The 22,039-nt window shown below is 37.3% G+C and overlaps 1 protein-coding gene across 1 annotated transcript in view; it reads left to right on the forward strand.

The window, feature by feature from the left end:
* The window catches only part of LOC110460054 (deleted in malignant brain tumors 1 protein-like), a 54,082-nt gene that overhangs the window by 16,812 nt on the left and 15,231 nt on the right, over nt 1–22,039 (forward strand). Inside the window, exons 2-15 of the mRNA XM_021512760.1 lie at nt 5,564–5,715; nt 5,834–6,008; nt 14,637–14,987; nt 15,215–15,520; nt 15,986–16,300; nt 16,433–16,750; nt 16,938–17,246; nt 17,819–17,975; nt 18,293–18,450; nt 18,609–18,941; nt 19,450–19,761; nt 20,024–20,344; nt 20,595–20,903; nt 21,672–21,995. Coding sequence (XP_021368435.1) covers nt 5,564–5,715; nt 5,834–6,008; nt 14,637–14,987; nt 15,215–15,520; nt 15,986–16,300; nt 16,433–16,750; nt 16,938–17,246; nt 17,819–17,975; nt 18,293–18,450; nt 18,609–18,941; nt 19,450–19,761; nt 20,024–20,344; nt 20,595–20,903; nt 21,672–21,995 — 3,840 coding nt within the window. The remainder of the gene's footprint in view (nt 1–5,563; nt 5,716–5,833; nt 6,009–14,636; nt 14,988–15,214; nt 15,521–15,985; nt 16,301–16,432; nt 16,751–16,937; nt 17,247–17,818; nt 17,976–18,292; nt 18,451–18,608; nt 18,942–19,449; nt 19,762–20,023; nt 20,345–20,594; nt 20,904–21,671; nt 21,996–22,039) is intronic.

Genomic DNA, 22,039 nt, shown 5'->3' on the forward strand with positions numbered 1-22,039 from the left:
ACAGAATAAACTCAATGTACAACGTGTTCCCTACAAAGGAAGTATATCGTGTCTAAAATGGTGTAATCTTTCTGTATTCCACACAGGGAATGTGTGTTGTTATTTAGGAGAAACTCAATGTATATTGTCTTTGGAATGGTATAATCTAACTGTATTCCACACAGGAAAATGATCTTTTCCGTAAGGATAAACTCAATGTGACGAGGAACGTATAGTACTATGTTGGGGCTGAATAAGGCATTGTTTCCCTAGCTCGTTGCCTGTCCATGTTACAAAACAATGAGAAAACACTCGTTAGAAGATGATATACGAGCCTTTCCGATCCCGACCGGCGACACTGGGCTATGATAGAGCAGTTCTTCGTCCAACATTTCACATTTTGTTTCATGTCATCTGTAATTTTGTAAACAGTAATATCCAGGAAAACATAAACGGGTCATTAGTTCGTGATCGATACAGTTGTAAATGTCAAGTAGCTGTTGGCGCGTGACGTGCGCTCGAAACTCCTTAACTATCAACCCGGTAACGTTCCCTTTTTCATAAGACTTATTTATTATTCGTGTTTTACATCAGATTAATGAATTGTCCACGGGTTACATAGCGTAAGCATTGTTCGTTCAGTCATTTCAGTAGGCCAGAAAAGTTCATCTCACGTCGACGGGTAATTAAAAATAAAGAAATGTGCTGTTAATTACTTTCTCAGTTTTTCCTCACACTTTCGTAAACTCGGTCTTCAAGCCTAAAAGGGTTTACGCTGAGATAGCCATGATTTTCTTGCACGTAATAAATTACACTCTTGTTGGATCAACTTTAATGTAACAACAATTTGTAAAACGTAGTGATGACATGTGATATTTTACACCTGGTAAGAGAAGTAATTTTACGTTTTGCTGCTTATTAGAAGTCTGTTGTAAGCAGACTCGCCTAACATTTACCACACATAGACTTGTCCACATTTCGGAAAAGACATCATATTAAAATGAAAACGGCACATTTTTAGTAAAATTTGGTAACACATCTTTCTAACTTATTTAATATGTATTGAATCTGAAAATGGAAGTTACCAAGCCAAAATTTTGAGTGTAGGGGGTCAAACTGACAAAACAAAATGACGGCCATAGTTTGCATAATCTTTTTACAGTAAAGAATTATTGACGAACATATTGTCATGAATGTTGCTAGTTTCTCGTTGGAAACAAATTTAAAGTTGTGTTTTGGCAGTATGGTGGTGCTGAAATTATTGTAAAATGCTTTTTAAAACAAAATTTAGTTTTAATTGCAAGTGCCTATTCTAACAGGGGTTAAACGACTAACAAAGAAAGGGCTGGTATGGCTGTCCGACAAACCCTAACATTGACTACGGACAACCTTTCGCTGTGTACGCGACAATAAGCGGTCGTTGACAGACCATTTTTTTAAGTAGCATATATTTCTGTTGACCACCATCTGACCAGAAGATGTCCTCGGGCCTCACAACAGAGCAGAACCTGATCACGTGATGTCGAGAACGTGGGTGTTCGCGCCACATTATCGATACTTATATATATATAGACATGATTATCTATACAACCCATGTTATGTTTATTATGATGTTTATTGGTCACGTGGATCACTTCCTCGTGCTTTCACGAAGGTGCGCACATTCCACGACAGGTACTATAAGGGAAGTCTGTCGCTGAGGCGGACACCTTGATCATGAGTACAACTTGAAAGGCGTATCTAATTTATCGATTTACCTTGATCCGGATGGCCGGGAAATGAGCTTAAAGCTCGTATTATCAACTCTGTTTTTTTCGGCAGTGTCTCCCCAAGTATCTGGTTAGCTAGTCGTCAGAATATTGTGACCGGGCGGGGTGTTGTGTGTCGTCAGAATATTGAGACCGGGCGGGGTGTTGTGCAATCTTGTCCAGTCATGACATTTTATAGATATACCGCTATAGAGTGTCCCATCGTCTGTAGACACTGTCTCCATACAATGTATGACCATATAGCTGTTAAACTAAAACCCTGAACATCTGGTGTCTGGTGCCACAGTTCTACATTATCCTGTACGGATTTGCTTGTGAGGTCTAGCATCACGGACCGATATCTTAAACGGTTTGTTTGTGACAGAATGAAATAACGGACTATCGAATACGTCTTGTTGTTACTCTGTCAAAGGGCACGAGGAATGACCTGTCTGTGATGACCTTACGTAGCTCCATTGATTGGCCGCCGTATTAATGTATAACAACGATCATTTACCTGTCACGGTCGTCACTGGAAATGATTTACGGACGACTGAGCTCCAGGCGACACACAGCCGCACCTTGTACTAACGACAGAGTCGAACAGTATTAATTAACATTTAAATCTATTTCATCATTTATATTAATTTATATTTGTTATCCTTCAAAAACATAGTCAATCACTGTCTGTCATTTCTCGTCTGTGTTAGATGATGGAAACCTTCAATACGAACCTAAACTAACCTCAATATATCCAGGGATTCAAATAGCACAATAAAGACTTCCGTGGCAAAAAAACTCACAACCAAGACTCAGACACACACGGACTCAAATGTTACTAGATTAAAGAAGGTTTCAAAGACTCATCATCATCACTCACATACTTGGTGATTAAAAATATCAACAGGTTTAAATAAGGTTTTGTTTCCTATTATCAGATCGGCCGAACGAGTAATGTGTTTTCTTTTTTAACGAACCTGTGTCTAGCTACAAGCCACGAACGAGATGTAAAGGAATTTATCATTGTTTATCATTGACAAACTCTCAAAGCAAATAAATGTCGATATAGGTTTTCTAGGCAAGTCTGGCATTCAACGTCTTCAATTTCAAGACGTCATGTATAATTATAATCCTTAATATGACGTTACACTTGGTATGCATGCGACAAAGGATTATATTTATATCGAATCAAACAGTCCTAATATCGAGTAAGTCCGCTTGATATCTCGATGTAGTCACACCGTTACAGGTTTTTACCACGTACAAATCTGACGTAGTGCTGGCGAGGTCACGCATGTGTACAGACACCAGACCCTCCCCCAGGTGGGAGACAATCATTATCTTTAGCAACATCAGATATTTAAAAACACTACTAATTACATTCAATTTTAGGCCTTGTCTAAGTCTGGACTGATCTGCCTTCCCATACGTGGATTGTTCGTGTTTCTGTCAGAGCCCCTCGCCTCAACAACCCTCCGCCACACCGCTCTCCGAGTCTATCCGATTGTCACGCCAGGTTGAGATTCCTGCGTGGCTTTGTCGCTCAGCAGGGGGTGGAATCTAATCAATGTCCCATAATGATGTGATAAATATTGTAGGTTTTGTTTTTAATCTTAATTGGCTTGTAAATTATTCTGTAAGAAACCACCAAGAATGTATTTGGAGACCAATATTAAGATGAGAGTCTCCATCTCTGTCCTTAGTTGTGTGATGGGTTGCACTAACGATAGGGGGTAACCAGCGTCCATAGACGGCCGATGTAAGAATGTTTGTGTGTCGGGCCTACCATATACTCATCTGAACTCCTAACACGGGAAATAGTGGACGAATTATTTAAATCATTCCGACTGAGGGATGATGAATATTTGTACTGAATCAAATTAAAGACGTCACAGGGCCGAATCGAGACATCACCCTGATATCCAGTATGCACTTATTTCCTCTGTATTCGTTCCTTATCGTTTCCCATGTACAGCGTCTATCTATTGAAGGGTTCTTTGCGACCGGCGGATTAAATCATTTGACCTCGAGGTCGCAGCTATTCATGTCGTCACAAGATGGCGGCACACTGTGCTGAAAGTAACACAGATACAATAATTGACAGAAAAACATGTTTTCGTTCTCGATAAAACTTGTAAACATGTCAAATAATCTATGTGACTGATCATCAGGGGACTCTCACCAAGAGCAACCCTATATTAATAATAAGGTATTTTGAAAAGGAAAATACACTGCGGGTGTACATGTGTACTTGAATGTTTGCTCACATATATTTACGCAGAGATAATCCAACGTAATTATCTTAATTTGATGCAAAATTGATGCAGGTCTTATGGAACTAGACTTAGTAGTACTTAATTTAGGGAAGCGAAGCTAATGCATTCTCAATTTTTTCACACCATTTAAAGCAATTGACGTTGTGAAAAATCATCAAATGGATTGTGGCGCAGACAATGAGGGAGATTGCCAGAGTACACAGTCTTTTTAAATAAAAGTTAAATAAACATGATAAGCAATGGGCATTTGTTGTAAGAGTCTTGTTGCCGTAATTCTGAGCGAGTTTTTCGAATGATCAACATCGTTTGTAAAACAATCTCGTACAAATATTTGAATTTTTGAAATATTTGATATCCAAAATATATACAAACTTTGTTTACAGCTCTGTACCTAAATTCAATTTTATAATACATGTACTTCAGATGTTTTCGTATGGGTCGCATGCAATCAGTTAACATCTAGTATATTTCTACGTCACGGATCAGTGTGCGTGATGGTGGGAGACGAAGTAAAATGGCGCTTATCTTCAAACCGTCACCTCCCAAAGTTTGTACTTACCTGGCCAAACTCAGTTGTTGTCGAATTTTAGACATCAGCGCATACGAGATTGAAAAAGGTGATATAGTTCTTGATAAGATTTCGGAAAAAGCAGGTTGGTTATTGATTTTAAAAAGTATTTTAAAAATGTCTACGTTTTGTATGGGTGTAATAAAACAGGTTGAGCATAGGATTTCGGGATGGAGTAAGTTTCTGGTTTCCCTCGGCCAAAAATATTTTCCTTGATTTCGTTTAAGGAAAACCTAGTATCGAGGAACCAGAAACGTCCCCATGCCCATACTGTAACATTATTATGTAACTGCCACGAACCGGCACAAATAGTCGTTTCATTTGTCTATAAGGCAAACCATGCGCCAGAAGTCAGATTTTTGATGTCGTGAAGGGATAAAAAAGAGACATTTTCTTCGTGCCAAGTTTTATAACCGTTTTATTATACATTTGCAAACCAACCACGCACACATTTTTACGCCACCATCGTTGTTAAGACATGTCGTCCTCCCTGGGTTATACATCTGGCCGTGGGGGACTAGAGACTCGCTAAAACTTTATTCCTGAAATCCCATATTTTAGTTTTTTTATTATACCGATACGAATCGGACAGATATTGAAAAAAAACCATTGTCTAGGTCACATTTTCCAACAATCTAGCGAGAAGCACATATACTCCTTCACTATACCAATATTGATATCTCGATCAATAATAAACAAATACATAGGTCAAGGTCGAAAAGTAGATTAGACAAGTCCATTGACGTGTTGACATGGGTGTGGGAGGTGCTCTCGGTTTAATGTTTTGATTGGGTTATTAGGACAGTAACAAAGCTCTATAATCTATTGCCCGGTAAATGAGTTATATACCCGGCACAAAGCAATTATCTGAAGATTTAGAACAATAACATTTACTATCATATTACTTTAATATAGGGATAAATATACATAGGTTTATGCATAACGTGTAGTTTTCATCTTGTTTAAACATGTATCCCCTTCTTCCATTCTAGTACTGTATTTGAGATTACGAGACGGCTCCGACCCAACCAACGGTCGCGTGGAGATTTCCAAGGACAACGTTACATGGGGGACGGTGTGTGACGACTTCTGGGACGGCGCGGCGGCCGACGTCGTGTGTCGCCAGTTGGGCTTAAAATGGGGCGTAAGTGTAAACATTACCGTCATATTCAAAAACAAAAACAATAATATAATACGTTGGAGTTATTTAATGTGATACATTTATATTTAGGTGGTTAAGAAAGTTGTTTTATGTTGGACAGATGGCCCACCCTCTTGCCCACTTCGGCCCCGGACCGGCGGAACTGCCAATAGTCTTGGACGAGGTGATATGTGATGGATCGGAGGAGTCACTGCTGGACTGTCGGACCAACCCCTGGGGCCAGAATAACTGTAATCACCAGGAGGACGCAGGCGTCTCGTGCTACAGAGATAAGGGTAAGCAAATAATGTAGGCAGAATGTAACAACCATGGATTATCATAATTAACTAGTCCAGGTGTCTAGTGTTTCAATGTAAAATACAGGTAGATTGAAGTAAACATAGAGGTAGAGATACGTACAACGTAGTAAACTATAATTACAGGCAGCTGTAACCAACATAGATCAAAGATAACTGAAGGTAGGTATAATTTAGTAAGTAGAGAGTAAGACAGGTTACAGTAAACATAGGATATCAAAATTAAAATGTTCCTACATGTCTTCGGATTCTAATTGATCGCTGTGAGAAACAGGCTGTTACAAATATAGCCATGGGTCTTATAGAGAAAATATATTGATTCATTGACTTAACATACTTAAGATAATGAAGCTTAATATACATATGCAGATGTGTGAATTAAATTTGCATAAATTTAAATAGACACGCATCAAATATTTCATTTATGCAGACAATAGCAGTAAACATGCACTTGCATACACTATAGTTATGGTAATCATACACTGTCGTGATTGACAGGTGTATAAAAACCAAACGTCTCGCAAAGATATCCGTACAGATACACTGGTATGTAGGCACATTTAGATTCGTAACACACTATATATCACCGCCTGTAGAAAACCCGTAGACAATCATCGGTATTTATTTACTGTTTGAATTACTTAGCGAGTTGTTTGTATCGGTGAAACAGACATGCCACGTCATGTTAGGAATTGTACTTAAATTTTAATCCAAAATCGGGCGTCATTTCCATGGGGAAATTAGGAGGGACAGCACTGCTGTTGAACCGAACTATTCAAATTTTCACTTGGTTTCTTTTCATCAATTATGGTATATCATCCATAAAAATCGACGAAATGTTTCTTCACGCGTTTAGTACTGTGTATATGTCGTCGATACTAGACTAAATCAGACACATCGCCGAACGTAGATATTGCACATAGTAAGGCACGTAGTCTATGCGTTATACAAGTGGATATGTTTGTGGTAATCTAGGTGATATGTTCAAGTACACTAGAATAATAGTGATAACAACGGTAATTGGTATGGCGATAAAAAACAACGTAACATGTGTTGTTCTGAAAATTTTCTGTGTGTAAAGTGCAATGCTATACTGCACCTATACATCAGCCGAACATATATCATACCTGACACGTGTAATTAAACTCATTACAGGTATGGAGCATATAGCAATTTTGATTTTGTTTATCACGGTAATTATTAGAATGTAAATTTTGCAGAACTTCATGTATATATTAATCTTTCTATCATACCAAGGTTAGCGTTGATGTATCACTGCCATGATCAATTGTCAGTGGGAAATTTAACAGATAACTGCTTGAAAGGTTTTTTCCTCCGATATTACAATAATAGGTGTGGTTTCATTTTTGAGCTTTTAATATACACGATTTTAAACCATGCCTAACATGTAACTTCAAAGCAAAAACCCTAACGGTATTGATAACAGTGTTTCCGTTTACGTACATATTTGTGTAAATATATAGTATATCGTTTACAGGTAATTCTTCGCCTCATTACTCGATGGAACCTTCTAAAACACCTACTCAAGCACGTTTCTCGCTAATTTTAGGTTTTGCAACATAAGACCCATTTCTCACTTAGTTTAAACCATATTTCATGCGTGCCAATTAACATGTACAGTTACAAAAGACATTTCATTGTGATGATTTGGAAACAAGTGTTAACGTACTTAAATATAGTCGTTATTCATCGCTCATAACACGCTTTGTTGATAATACATTTCTCCCTTGAATGAAGGGGAACAAGTACTTAATTCAAAACTGATTTTTAATGAAACTTCGTACACATGTTCAGTATCATGACAATTTTTGCACTTGCAATACAATTTTTACTTTCACAATTTTGTTGGGAGTAAAATTCCTTTTCCGATATCGGTTTTCAGATTTTGTTGTTAATACCCGTTTGGATAATTTGTCCAAATTACTTTCGATTATCCTCTTAACCGATATTTATGAAACATTATCCAGTTTAGCTGTACCGTAAGTAGTAGCGCGTTTGCCATTTTTTAAACTGTTTTTTTTATTGGAAGCCGAGCATGAGTTCGGCTGTGGCTTATTTATTCCTAGTTTCTTACCCGAACGTTAATACGACACGTTCAAGGGGTTCCTTTATAGCAGCTGATTGTTGCGCGTGCTTTGTTAATCGTTTGCAGGATGTTTAACTATTTGTATTGCAGTAGGACTAGATATCCTCCACGTCTAGTCGAGCTGTCTATAAACTGTTATGGTGCTGAATTTACACTGGAGCTGTTACAGAAAGACAAAAGATACATTTTGACGTTTATACCAGCAGTTTATGACAAATATTAATCTCTATGAACAACGTGATGATGTCAATATTTCTTTATGGATGAACAAACAATATATAACATCAAGGACATTGAGAAAAAAACCTAGGCACACATCATTTCCTTATTAAAAATGAGAATAACTGCATAGTATATAATGCATGATAAAGGCATAATGGACGAAATAAAAACGTATTTCCCAAAATAATTTTCGTATTATGATACGGAAGTCGGCGACATAGAGCAAGTATCTCTAGCAAAGAAGTTCGATAATAACTTATAAGTGCACATGGATTACTGGAGTGTCAGTGCATGGTTCCTTATCTTTCCGTTCCTTGGTAGTAACATTCCTGACTTACCTTGTTGTGGAGTTAATAAACATGTTGATTTTACAGAGCCCGTATACTTGTCAGTGTGTACTGCTGAATATAAATAACTTGCTAGGGGTTTCAGTATCAGAGAGTACTGTTGAATATAAATAACTTGCTAGGGGTTTCAGTATCAGAGAGTACTGATGAATATAAATAACTTGCTAGGGGTTTCAGTATCAGAGAGTCCTTTTGCCTGTAAAACTACTTTGCCAGTGTTTTAAAGCACGACGGTTTCAATCTTTGATGAGTTATCATCAAGACCTGAATACAACTGATGATATTGCCGTGTTATATTAAAGTGTTTAACCTAATTTTAACAATCAAGTCTACTGTATTGGATGTAATTTATTGAACAACAGGCTTAATGACTACTCAGATAAACATAATATAATATCTCCTAATCAAGCCGTAAAGGTCTCTCCACGGTTAACAATAGTTTTGTATTGCACACGCTGTTATCTTTATATTTGGCCAGTTACAAAAAACTGTATACGACTTTTATCGATTTTAGAAAAGCGTTTGATACGGTTTGGAGAGTAGGACTTTTCAGAAAACTATATAAAAGCAAAGTTAGAGGCAAATGCTTTACTATTATCAAAAACGTGTATGAAAATATAAAATCATGTGTAGAATTAAAAAACACCAAGTCTGAGTTATTTCCTTGTCTAGTTGGTGTAAGGCAGGGCGAACATCTTTCTCCTTTTTATTTTCCATCTACCTTAATGACATTGAAGACTTTTTTTAGAGTCAATAGTTCACTTCCTCTTAGAACAATTGAAAGATAAATTTCAGACTGAGCTGAATATGTTTGTGGATCTTTTTGTCCTGTTATACGCTGACGATACAATTCTTCTTTCTGATTCAGCTGAAGGTTTGCAAAATGCTCTTAACGTTTTTCAGAAATACTGTGATATATGGAAACTAGAAGTTAATGTGAAGAAAACAAAAATACTTGTATGCTGTAAACGCAAATCTAATAAAAACCATGTATTTAGAATTAATTTTAGCTATCTGGATGTGACATTTAATTACAATGGTAGCTTTTTGAAATGTAAACGAAAGCTTTGTGAGCATATCGTAATGTAAAAAATCAACATCTTCCAATAGACTTGCAACTTAAATTATTTCATACCCTAGTAAGTCCCATATTGTTATATGGATTTGAAATATGGGGTAACGAAAATATCAAAATAATAGAACAAACTCATTTGAAATTTTGCAGACGAATTTTGGGCCTGAGAACTTCAACTCCAAACTTTATGATCTATGTGAATTAGGTCAATATCCTCTTGAGATAGCTGTTAAGTTGAGAATGATGACTTTTTATAACTCACTTTTAACGAATACCTCTAAACTTAGTTGCCATATGTATAGGTTAATGTTCAAATTTCAAGCCAATAATTCGCGTAAGTTTAAATGGTAAGAATATATAAAAATGTGTTTTGATGAAGTCGGACAAACTTCTATTTTTATAAAACAGGAACCTATTAGTAAATATTATATTAAAAACACTGTCAAACAATTTTTTTATGGATCAATTTTTACAAAGATGGCATGCAAACATTCAAAATTCATCACGAGGTGAACTCTATGGTAATTTTAAGAAGAAATAGTACTTGAGCCTTATTTGACTCGCCTTTCTGAAAAAACCAGATCAATATTATGTAAATTTAGATGTTCTAATATGAAATTTCCCATTGAAACGGGTAGGTGGCATAATATCCAAAAACAAGACCGAAAATGCACTCTATGTAAAAATGAGATAGGCGACGAATTTCATTATTTATTCAAATGTACAAATTTAATAATTGTAGAGCTTAGAGAAAAATATATTCCTCTGTATAACAGAAAAAATCCGTCTCAAATTAAATTGAGTGGTCTGTTGTCATTTTGTAACACGACAGTATTAAATGGAATTTGTCTTTTATTGGAAAAAAATAACAAACTGCTTTAATATGTATCATGGTTACTGTTTTGTGAACTTACCATCATCCATTTTGTCATCATATGTGTATCATTATACTCTGATACCTCATGTTGTACATTTTAATGTATCTGAGGAAAAACAATGAACTTGTAAACTTGTAAACTTGTAACCGTTTATCTTTCTTCAATGACAAGTCGCTATCGCCATTTAACCGTGGTATATATACGTGTATAGTATTACACCGTTGATGTACTTAACTAATATTTACACTTACTTTAAATAAGTGATTGCGCCTTTGACTTCGGATTCAATAGTGTTACTGCACTTATATGTTTAGCTTCAAAAACACGCTTCGTACATTTATCATGAGGTTTAATGACGTAATAAATCAATAGCGTGGATCGAAAGTTTACACGGTAGATATATATTGTCATTTTAGGATTGATTCAAATTAAAAAAACAATCAACTGCTATAAAAGAAACCTTTGAACATTATATTAATATTCAGATATGAAACTAAAATATGAGGAAATACCTTCATAATTATCACCCAAATCGCATTACATTTTCTACAAAATGTCACTGGTATGTGCAAAACAATGACCTCCTGGCTAGATAGATACTATATTCATGATAATTTGTTTTTATTTCTTGTATTTTTCGTTTATTACTTTTTTTTTCTTTCTCTCAAGAATGTCATTAAGGTAACCATCTATTTCATTTAAAGAGCAATAGTTCACTATCAAATGCAATTGGGCGTTTTAAGTTGTATGATGATGTGACGTGTTTGATATCTACCGTTAATAGAAATCGATTGTTCATTTACCTACCGTCCTCTCCCTTTTTCAGAAATGTAATCATAAACTTGAAAATTGCGACAAAGGAAACATCGAGATTTTCAAGAAGTTACTGAAAACTTTTAATAGGTAATTTTCTTTTGTACAGTAAGTATTTAAAGAAACCGACCGTATAGGAGTTTCTGAGGAAGGTGATTTTTTGTGGATATTACAATAAAAAGGTGTGGTTTTGTTTTGCGCTATGAGGTTTAACGATATCAAACCTCTGTTACAATATGACTTTAATGCAAAAATCCGCTCTTGCAGTACAATCCACAGCGTGTTCTTTTGCGCACCTATTTTTGTACATAAACTGACGTAACCCATGTAAAACAATTGTTTCACAGGATAGTTCTCCACCTAATTACTTTATGCGACTGTTAACAAATCTTTTCAAGCAAGTGCTTTTGTTACATTAAACTTTTGCCAACCGATTAACTAATACTTATACGTTCTCATATCCTTAATTAATGTTGGATGCCCGTCTATAGACAGAGTCGAACGCAGCGCTGCTTACCTATTAAACTGATTTTTATGAACTTATTTTAAACATGATCAGTTCCTTAGGAATTATACTCATGCGATTAATTTTATATATCAATTTTGTTGGGAGTTACGTCCTCTTTTCAAAACACATTTATCACTTTAGCCCGAATTTCTGCTACACTTCTACTTACTTTTTTTGACTGCCATTTGTGAATATTGTCCACATGATCTGTATGTTATGTAGTTATGAAATTGCTTTTTTTTATTTCAACTATTTTATGAGAGTTATTCCCCTTTTCATATGTTATTTTAATGTGACAGCCGTAGTCTTAGCGTTATTTTTTTTTATCGATATAAAAACGTCAAATTTTACGGTCATGTTATAGCAGCTAATTTTAAAGCGTTGAATTTTTAGGAATTTTAATCTTTAATAAAATATCAATATTCATTGACAGTAAACACTTACCGATATATCTTATAGATTTATTGCGTCATTAAACTTCATGATAAATGTACAAACGTATAAATTTATGAAATTTTACCTCTGTGCAGTCAACGTTTGGTGAATATAAACTTTAAGACACATTCGTTTAGTTTGTGATGTTTCCTGGTTCAGTGCGCACACCACCATTGTATACACGCATATATATTTAGGTTTAATAGAAAGATTGACTTGTCATCAAAGTTAAAGATAAACGGTTATACCTTATACAGTATATCTTAATATTGAGCTAAATACTTTAAAACAAACACAACCTCATACTCTCTCGAGAATACCTTTAAAAGTGGATAAATGATTAAGGATTACTGAATATAATTATTATACAATTTTAAAATATTACATGTTATTTTTTCTTTTCCTGATTCCTGTCGTCAAGACGATTAAGGCGTAGCACTGATCTACTAAATATTCAGTGCACTCCTCTTTTACTTAATAAAAATAAGAAAAAAGTATCATATCGTCATCACACTGACAATATTCAATGTTAATGTCGACATACAAAGCCAACTATTCATATGTGGAGACATCGAAAGGAAAAACCCCTATAAAACTGCAGACGAAGTCGAGTGTTCCAGAAAGATACACGTTTCCTGTTCCTCAAAGTAGATTGACACATCCCAGTTTGAAAACCAAGGAAGTACAGTGTAGTTTGATAGTCAATAGGGACGAACTGATGCAGAAAGTCATGATACCTTGCACAGTCTCTAGAATATGGAATATACAAGGGAATGTTACTACTGAGGAAAAATGAAGTTAAGAAAGCATCTGAAACCACAGTGACCTTAAAGTTAAATCATATCCATGCACATTTATATACTTTGATATATATACTCACCCTACCTTTCTGACATCCAAATCATAATACATACAATATACCTGGAAAGATATTATGGTTTACCATGTACTAAAGCACTGCAATTATTACAACTTTAAAGAGCAGACCGAAGTATAACTAGTCGGTCGGTCAATCCCTTTGATGTTATTGTTTTGTACATATCTATTAAGGAATATTGAATGTGATATTGACATCGGCAAGGTTGTCATGGAGATTGTTATATCTCATAAACTGTCGATATAAATATGAATATGTCAAAGCTGTTGACAAAGAAAATGATCTGGTAACAATGAAATAAAAGTTGTTATTGAAGTTTTGTTATTCAGGCATCAATACATAGGACTGATATTAAATGGCTTATGTATTATCTCTTGGTTTCTAGGCCTTGTGTAAATTCAGCTAAACAACAATTTATTGACACATCGACTAGAAGTGTTGTAAATTTATCCTCATTGAAATAACGGTAGCTTGTCGAAACATTCTTTTACATATCAAGCAAAAATAGGTAATAAGAATAACATGCTCTGTGTAAGTCTTAATAATCACAGCAAAATGTTAAACATGTTTGAAACCGCAGCCAAATTACTATTTCTACTAAAAATCATTATTTGCACAAATTATGTCCTTCTGCTAAGACAGATAAATATTCATTCTGTAATTTGTTGAAGAATTAATTTTGAACACCAATTTTCATTAACTTAACAATAAAACAATACTATTTTGCTATCAAATACATGGTGTTGTAAGATCTTAAAGATGTATCAGGATGTAACATGGTTTGATATATACGGGTAATAGAGATATCATGTTCATCTTCCTAATCTTCCCCAACAACAGGCAATGTCTGTTATTCTTGTTTGTTTGGCTAATATAACGACCTGTGTTTTTACTTTCCGTAACTATAACACATTCCCCCATTTGTTTATTAAAGAAACCACCAGGATTATTATTGGAGTTACATATCATATGTCGAAAAACTTTCATCAAATTTATTTCGTTATATAGCGTTTTACCTAAAAATAATCATGGTTATTAGTTATAATAAGATTAAAAGTGTCGCAAATAGTTTTTATTTAATGAATAGCTCTGCATTTCTGTTGAAAACGAAACAAATTTTGCACAAAACACGACACTGCGTTAAAGCTACTTCACCCATCAAGACCTAAGAATCACAATTATTCCGCCAAACATTTCATAATCACCTTTTGTAACGTCATTTTGTTAGGTTTTCCATATACGAAATAAGATTAAAAAAAGTTTTATCATTGGTGGAAGAGTCATCTTAGATTATCGATGTTTACTATAAAACAAAGTATCATTCACGTGTTTTCGTTGTTTTCAGTTCGTCTGACCAATGCCAAACTCCAGCCTAATGTTGGGTCTGTGGAAATTTTTTCGGACCACCGCTGGGCAGAGGTATGTAGTGACCAGTCCTGGGATAATACAGACGCAGGCGTGGTGTGTCGTCAACTGGGATACACCTCCGGCCGAGCTCTGTCAAACGTGTCGAAAGACTCGGCCGAGTACGAAATCTGGATCCTTTACAAGAAGGCCTACTACAACTTCACTTGTCTTGGCAACGAGACGACGCTGATGAACTGTAACAGGAAGCGATTCTCGTCGTCAACCTGTCATCACAACTTCATGGCAGGGGTCATCTGTTACGACACCCCACTCGATATGGTCAACAACAGTAAGTCCAAGGTTGACTGCTATCAAAAATTTGTGATCATGATCATTAGCAACTGGAAAATGAAAACTAAAACTGAACTGCACTAGTTGTCAATTCTAGTTGAGATTCAAATGAATAACACTGTCTTCAATAATGTACACACGAAGAAACTATAGATTGTTAATGTAATATTTGCTAAATCATAATATCTGAAGTTTAATGAATGTAATGCTTCTATGCTACTTCAGCGTTTGACATCAGGTTATCGAGCGGCCATTACGGTACAGTAGAGGTGCACCACCTAGGAGTATGGGGCCACGTATGTTACAATGACTGGGGATCAATAGAGGCGTCACTTGCCTGCACCCATAAAGGCTATGCGGGCGGAGTAATGTACGGAACCAATATTACAGTAGACAAGATCGGCTGGATGCAACACCGTCATTGTGACGTCAGCGACACGTCATTGGAAGCATGCCTCGAAGATGAACAAGGCGTGTGGACACCAGTGTTTAACTGTAGGGCTGCATCCGTCCTTTGCTACAAGCACTCAGGTAAAGTTACAACTTTAGGGCTGTCTCCACTAAAATGATCAAGTAAACTTGCAGTGGTACGCTTCCTTCATCTTCTGCTATAGGTAGGGAAGTTACAGTTGTAAGGCAGTCTCCATCTTCTGTTATACACAAGTAAAATTACAACTGATGTGCTTCCTCACTATTCCACCGACACCGAAGTAAAGTTTCAAATGTAAGACTGTAATACTGCATCCATCTTTTGCTACGTTCTCTGTATAAACAATAACGTAAAGTTAGTTTCACCTTATTTATACCATTTATTAGATTGTTAATATGTTAGTTAAAAAGAAACAAATCAAATGAGAATCATGCACTCAAATAAATACAAGAGCACACACGATAAACTGAACGTACCATAGGCATATGACTTTGATGTTGTCTACCTTTATGAATAGACCTTAAATTTGTCCAACTTCTGTTATTGTCACTGTAATTCTCTTGAAGCTCCCGAGATCAGCATTACAGACAAACATATCGGACGTGTGGACATCACCTATGACGGCCAGATTGGAACTATATGTGGTACGGACAGGTGGACAGACAAGAACGCCGCCGTGTTGTGTCGCCAGAAGGGCTTCGCGGACGGTCACGTCTTGGCTAGTGTCCCCAAGGGGAAGGGCAAGTTTTATATGTCTTCGGTGACATGTAAGGGTACTGAGAAGTCTCTACTGTTGTGTAACAACACCGGTTGGGAGGAAGCTACGGACCCCGAGTGTCTTTCCCATTCACTTGATGTTGGCGTGGAGTGCTACAGACACAGTGAGTACTAAGTTTGAACTTTGCAAAGAAAGATAAATCATTCTCCATTTGTGCAAATCTTTGTCTCAATGTATTTGAAAGCAAGTGGGATTACTTTATACATTAAAACATTGAATTAAATGTTTCCTTTAGTTCGTCTCAGTCGTCAGATGTCGGCGTCCACTGGGTTCGTAGAGGTGTACCAGAACGGGTCGTGGTTTGGACTGTGTGGGTCGGGATTCACTGACGTCAGCGCCAGGGTAGCATGTGGCCAGCTGGGATACGAGAACGGGAAAGCGCTGCCCCAGGGTGGGTACGGCAAATTCTACTTCAAGATCGTTAGAGCCGGTCTTAATTGTACCGGGGGTGAGAACTCAATCCTCGACTGTCCCTACAACAAAGACGCCGTCTGCGCAAACCGATACCATGGATACGCCGTGGTGTCCTGCTTCAATGGATCAGCATCGCAAGGTACCAAACCATTTAATATATAGAGCAATGCTTGTTTAAAGTAAATTATCATCATTCCATATTTAATCACAAACTGTACGTACTTATCTATTATTGTTTAATAGCGTGACATCAGTGTCAATCGTGTTTGTTACATTATATCCCACGAACTCAATTCCATGACTGAGCAGACTAACTTTTCTTTCAGACGCCATGATCTCGCTTCAATCACGTGAGCCAGGGAAGACTAGTTATGGTCGGTTGTCTGTGTTCCGGTACAACGTGGCCGGCCAGGTATGCTCCTCCTTCTGGCTAGACACCAACGCCGACGTGTTGTGTCGCAGTCTTGGTTACAAGGGCGGCAGGGCTACCAACTACCACCGGGACCAAGGCGTACCCATCGTGGTGACGGACTTCATGTGTAAGGGCACAGAGTCCGCGCTTACAGAGTGTAAAGAAGAGATGGGTATCTGCTACAGTAACACTGTGGCTGGAGCCGTGTGTTATAACCAGTATGGTAAGAACTAGATCAGGGTATTATTTACACAGTTCCGGGTTGTACATCTAACTTCAAATTACAGTCCTATGGTTATGTTGCTGTGAAGGTTGCATTGACTAAAGTTAGATTTTTAACTGGACTGAAATAGGTAAACCCTCAAATACTTAACGCTCTATTTGATATGTGTTAAATTCCTCTCATTTTTCATTTGACGAAACAATGACGAAATTTTAATTTATGGTGTAATGTTGATGATTTTCACTAATTGAGCTGCCAGCAACCCCTACACCTACTTATAACTGTATATCTCTTAATTTCTAACGACATTTTAATGTTTCCTTTAGTTTGATGTAATGCAATATTAGAAGAATTCGAGCTTTACATCATGGAAAGTAAGCTGAGTTTAACAACATACTTGTTATCGCATGATAGTCAACATTTTATAATATTTATCCGACAAGAATGTTATTAAATTATCAGATATAATTTTGTGGTACTTTTTGGTCGATATAATGCTCCAAATTGTTTCGTTCAGGTGTATATACGTATTTTTAAGTTATAACTGAGGTTCATTTGTAACATTTCTGCAGATCTCAAGGTGAAGCTTGTAGGTGGCGATCATTACTTTGGACGAGTTGCCATGACAATAGATGACGTGGAAGGCTTGGTATGTGATCGGAGCTGGGGTCAGAACGAGGCTGATGTGGTTTGCAAGGAGCTTGGCTTCGTCAGTGGGGAACCCTATGAGTAAGTTGTGCTGTAGAGCGCTCTTTTCATTTATATTGTCAGGGTCGGTGGTTAAGAGGATATAACTCAGGTGAATATAATCTCCGGACATAAGGAGTACACACTCTTTTAATGTCCAACGAGAACCCCGCCACATCTGTAGGCATAACAGAATAAGTGACTTGATGTACCAAGTTACACAGTAGTAACAGTCACCTAATATGGAGGTCCCTGATCAAATCCAGGGGGCGACTGTGTCCCGTACAGAATCCTGAAAGGTGACTTATAACGTGGCCACTGTGTAGGCTATCAATATATGTCTGTATTTTGTATTTCAGCGTGGCTACAAGTAAAGGCGAGGTGTTTCTGTCAGACGTATACTGTACCGGAACAGAGGCCTCCCTCATCGAATGCCTGTCCAGCGGATGGCGCTCCACAGACAGACAGTCCTGTGGGACCGGATATAACTCTGTTGGAGTGTACTGCTTCGGCAACGGTAGGCCATGACTTAACAATGACACACACTGCTACTGTCAATTAATCTCAACTAATGTACATCACATCCACTCTAAATAACATTTTACACTCATTACATGTGACGTATCATGGACGTATTCACACAGGAGTTTTATAACAATTTTTCCTCGATTTTAGTGCGTATCGTAGGCGGAAAGAAGACGCCGACTTTCTTGGCAGGACGGGTGGAAATGATTCCTGCTAATATGACACGCTGGGTGAGCGTGTGCGCCGACGGATTTCACCAGACAGAGGCAGAAATAGTTTGTCGGGAAATCGGTTTTAGTTCGGCACAGGTCCTGGCTCCAGGTTCGTTCGGCTCCATCAACTCCCTGAGTTATGTTTCCAATACGAAGTGTAATGGATCGGAAAGCTCTTTTCGAGACTGCGTCAGTGACACTCAAGGAATATGTGTGTCTCCCTCCTATAACTACGCAAGCATTCTTTGTACCAAGGCGGATGCAGACCCAGGTAGGCGGCATTCTGAATGTCTCCAAATAACAAGTTCATATTGATGGGAATCCAACAGATTTAAATATTAACTCATCCTAATGTAAAGAAATACGCTTTAGTTTATACTTAATCACACACAGATATGATTATCTCCTCATCAAGGGCAGCTTATTGCAACACTAATTTAATAAGAATATCAGAGTCAAATCATCTCATTGTTCTAGTCAGCCGAATGGAGTATATTTTAATGTCTATCGTCATGGCTTGTTACCATCCAGTGTCTAAATGTAGAAAATGGTCAAAACGGTAGACACACAGACTATATAAGTAAAACACGAACGTAAGGAAGTGTTATAATAACGGCGACTGAAGATTTTAATGTTGTTAATGTATACTCATCCTAGGAAACAAAAAGAAATGCATGAAATAATACCATATATTAAATGTAACTTATATTTAATGAGATATATCACGCTGAAATATATCTAGATGACAACATATAAATAGTATGTTATATTGGTCACAGATACGAAGGTATACCTGACAGATGGGTACCATGGAATGGTGTTGGTAGAAAGGTACGGTATCAACGGCACCATCTGTGCGGATGGCTGGGACGAGAGCGACGCTAATGTCACGTGTCGGTCGTTTGGGTACGCAGGGGGCGTGGTGCTAGGTCCTCCCGAAGTTTACTCACGAGGTATGCCCGTCTGGTATACTGACTTCCAGTGTGTCGGTACGGAGAACCACCTGACTGATTGTGATGTCAATACTTCCATCCCTCTTAACTGTATGCAGTCCATCAAAAACGCCGGCGTTCTCTGCTACAACGGAACAGGTAATGTGATGTAGAGCTATGCACTCGTAACATGTTAAATTATTCTCGTGAAGTTAGGTATATCCGAATTATAAACAAAGTTTATTTTTGGATTTTTTTTTATTCAAAATAAAAAAAATGAAATATCCAAAAGAAATTTCAGCTGTTTTGACAACATAAGCTGTACCCTGGACACTTGTTACAGTCTTTGTTATTGCACTATGAATACACCCTTGCGAAATATAGATACATTTTAATGATATCTTCCAACATCTCTTTGCAGGCGTACAGGTTCGTCTTGCCGGTGGAAAGCGACACTACGGTCGCGTGGAGGTGTCATACGACGGTACCTGGGGTACAATCTGTGACTATGACTGGACCAAATATGATGCAAGAGTCCTCTGTAAGCAGCTCGGCTTTTCAGATGGCCGATCCTACAAACAGTCGTACTACGGCCCGGGTACAGGTCCTGTGTACCTGTCTGGGATGTTCTGTGACAGTTCCGAGTCGTCCCTACTCTCTTGTCCCAGCCGGGGTTGGAACAAGGCCCAGTATTACTGTAAACAGCACGGCCATGATGCTAGTGCCTATTGCTACCGGCCAGGTTTGTCCATTTACAGTTGTACGCAATATAGCCAACAAGGTAATATAATCTGTAACATCATCGGATTACGTATCAGCAGCGAGTTTGTAGGGAAAACTGAAAACATAATTATGGTGATAAAGATTTAAATCTAAAAAGCACATTGAAGACACGACTGAAAGCTATTTTTAACAAACCAGTAAAAAAACAATCGTTTTCTCAAGCTCATCCCTCTTAATTTTACCTTAGTCTTGGCTGTATTTTTCCTTAGTGAGCAGTGTCCCAGGGGAGGACTACGGTGGACTCCAGGTGTGGAATAAGAACTCCTACGGTATGGTATGTAGTGACGGGTTTGACGACCTGGATGCTACAATGGCCTGTCGGGACATGGGCTACGGTGTCGGGGTCAGTCTGTGCTGCTCAGCGTTCGGCGACGTGGACTTCATGCTGGCTAGAACCAACATCCAATGTACTGGTCGTGAGGTCAGTCTAGCAGACTGTCCGTCTGATAAAGGGGTTGGCTACTGTGATAGCGGCACGTATGCCTCCGTCGTATGCTCGGACAAGGCGCCTTCACTAGGTAACCTTTTGTCCACTCTTGTAAAACATACTTAGTAAATTAATGTAATAGTAGTCTCATGCATTTATAGTTTAATATTATTAGTCCAATGCATTATTGTGTGTAATATTTGTTGTAGTATTTCTATTTTGCAATATTATATTCGTATTTGTATGATAAATTCTTTATTGTTATCAGTCTCTATCCCAGTCTGTCTGTCTATGTAACGTCTATCAATAATCGAAAGTTTTTAACTGATATTTAACTACATCTACATCGCATGATAAAATCTGGGTTATTCATTTGACATTCACATAATTTTATTTAGTATATAGCGATACGTTGACAACGATTTGGTTTTCCTTGATAGAATTATCCTGACACCATTTATTCTAGACTATTACTTTACTTCTAGGCAGGTACTATACTACTTTACGAATTCAAAACTAATTGATCTTGAAAAAAAACAACCTTGTATGACGCAAATTATTCTATGGAGTCGAGAGGATGTTTTAATATTTTAAATGGACATTCTTTTTCTTTTTCTTTACTACTGATGTAATAAAAGAACATATTATCAAAGAATAGTAGTACAATATTGATGTTACCGATCAGGTTTACCACTCAAACAATTCTTAACTGTAAAAGGTCCCCAAGGAGAAGGTGTTATTGTAATAAACACGATACACATTTGTTTCTTTATGTTAAAAATATTTCTGGTAAATAAAAAATAAATAAAAAAATATGTTCAAATTTTATTTCCTGCTAAAATGCCACACCTGTTTGTAGGTTACGGCCTGACGCTAGAGAACGGTCACTTCGGGCGAGTACAGGTCAAGTACTTTGACCACGACGGTTACATTTGCGCTGAAGATTTTGACGACAATGACGCCAACGTGATATGTAAACAGGCTGGGTTCCTTGGCGGCTTCAGCTACCTGGCTAAGACCAAAGAAAAGTGGGTTCTCTTCAGCAAGGACATCCGCTGGCTAAGGAACCTCAATTGTAACGGCACGGAAACGCACATGGAACAGTGTGGGAAACTTAACTGGGGAAACGTCGGGAAATGTTCACAAAAGAAATATGCTGCGGCATTCTGCTATTTAGATAAAGGTAACGTATATACACTGTCAAGTCAAGGATTGGCTTAGTTTGGT

This window comes from Mizuhopecten yessoensis, unplaced genomic scaffold, assembly GCF_002113885.1.
Source record: "Mizuhopecten yessoensis strain PY_sf001 unplaced genomic scaffold, ASM211388v2 scaffold10311, whole genome shotgun sequence".
Taxonomy (NCBI): Eukaryota; Metazoa; Mollusca; class Bivalvia; order Pectinida; family Pectinidae; genus Mizuhopecten; species Mizuhopecten yessoensis.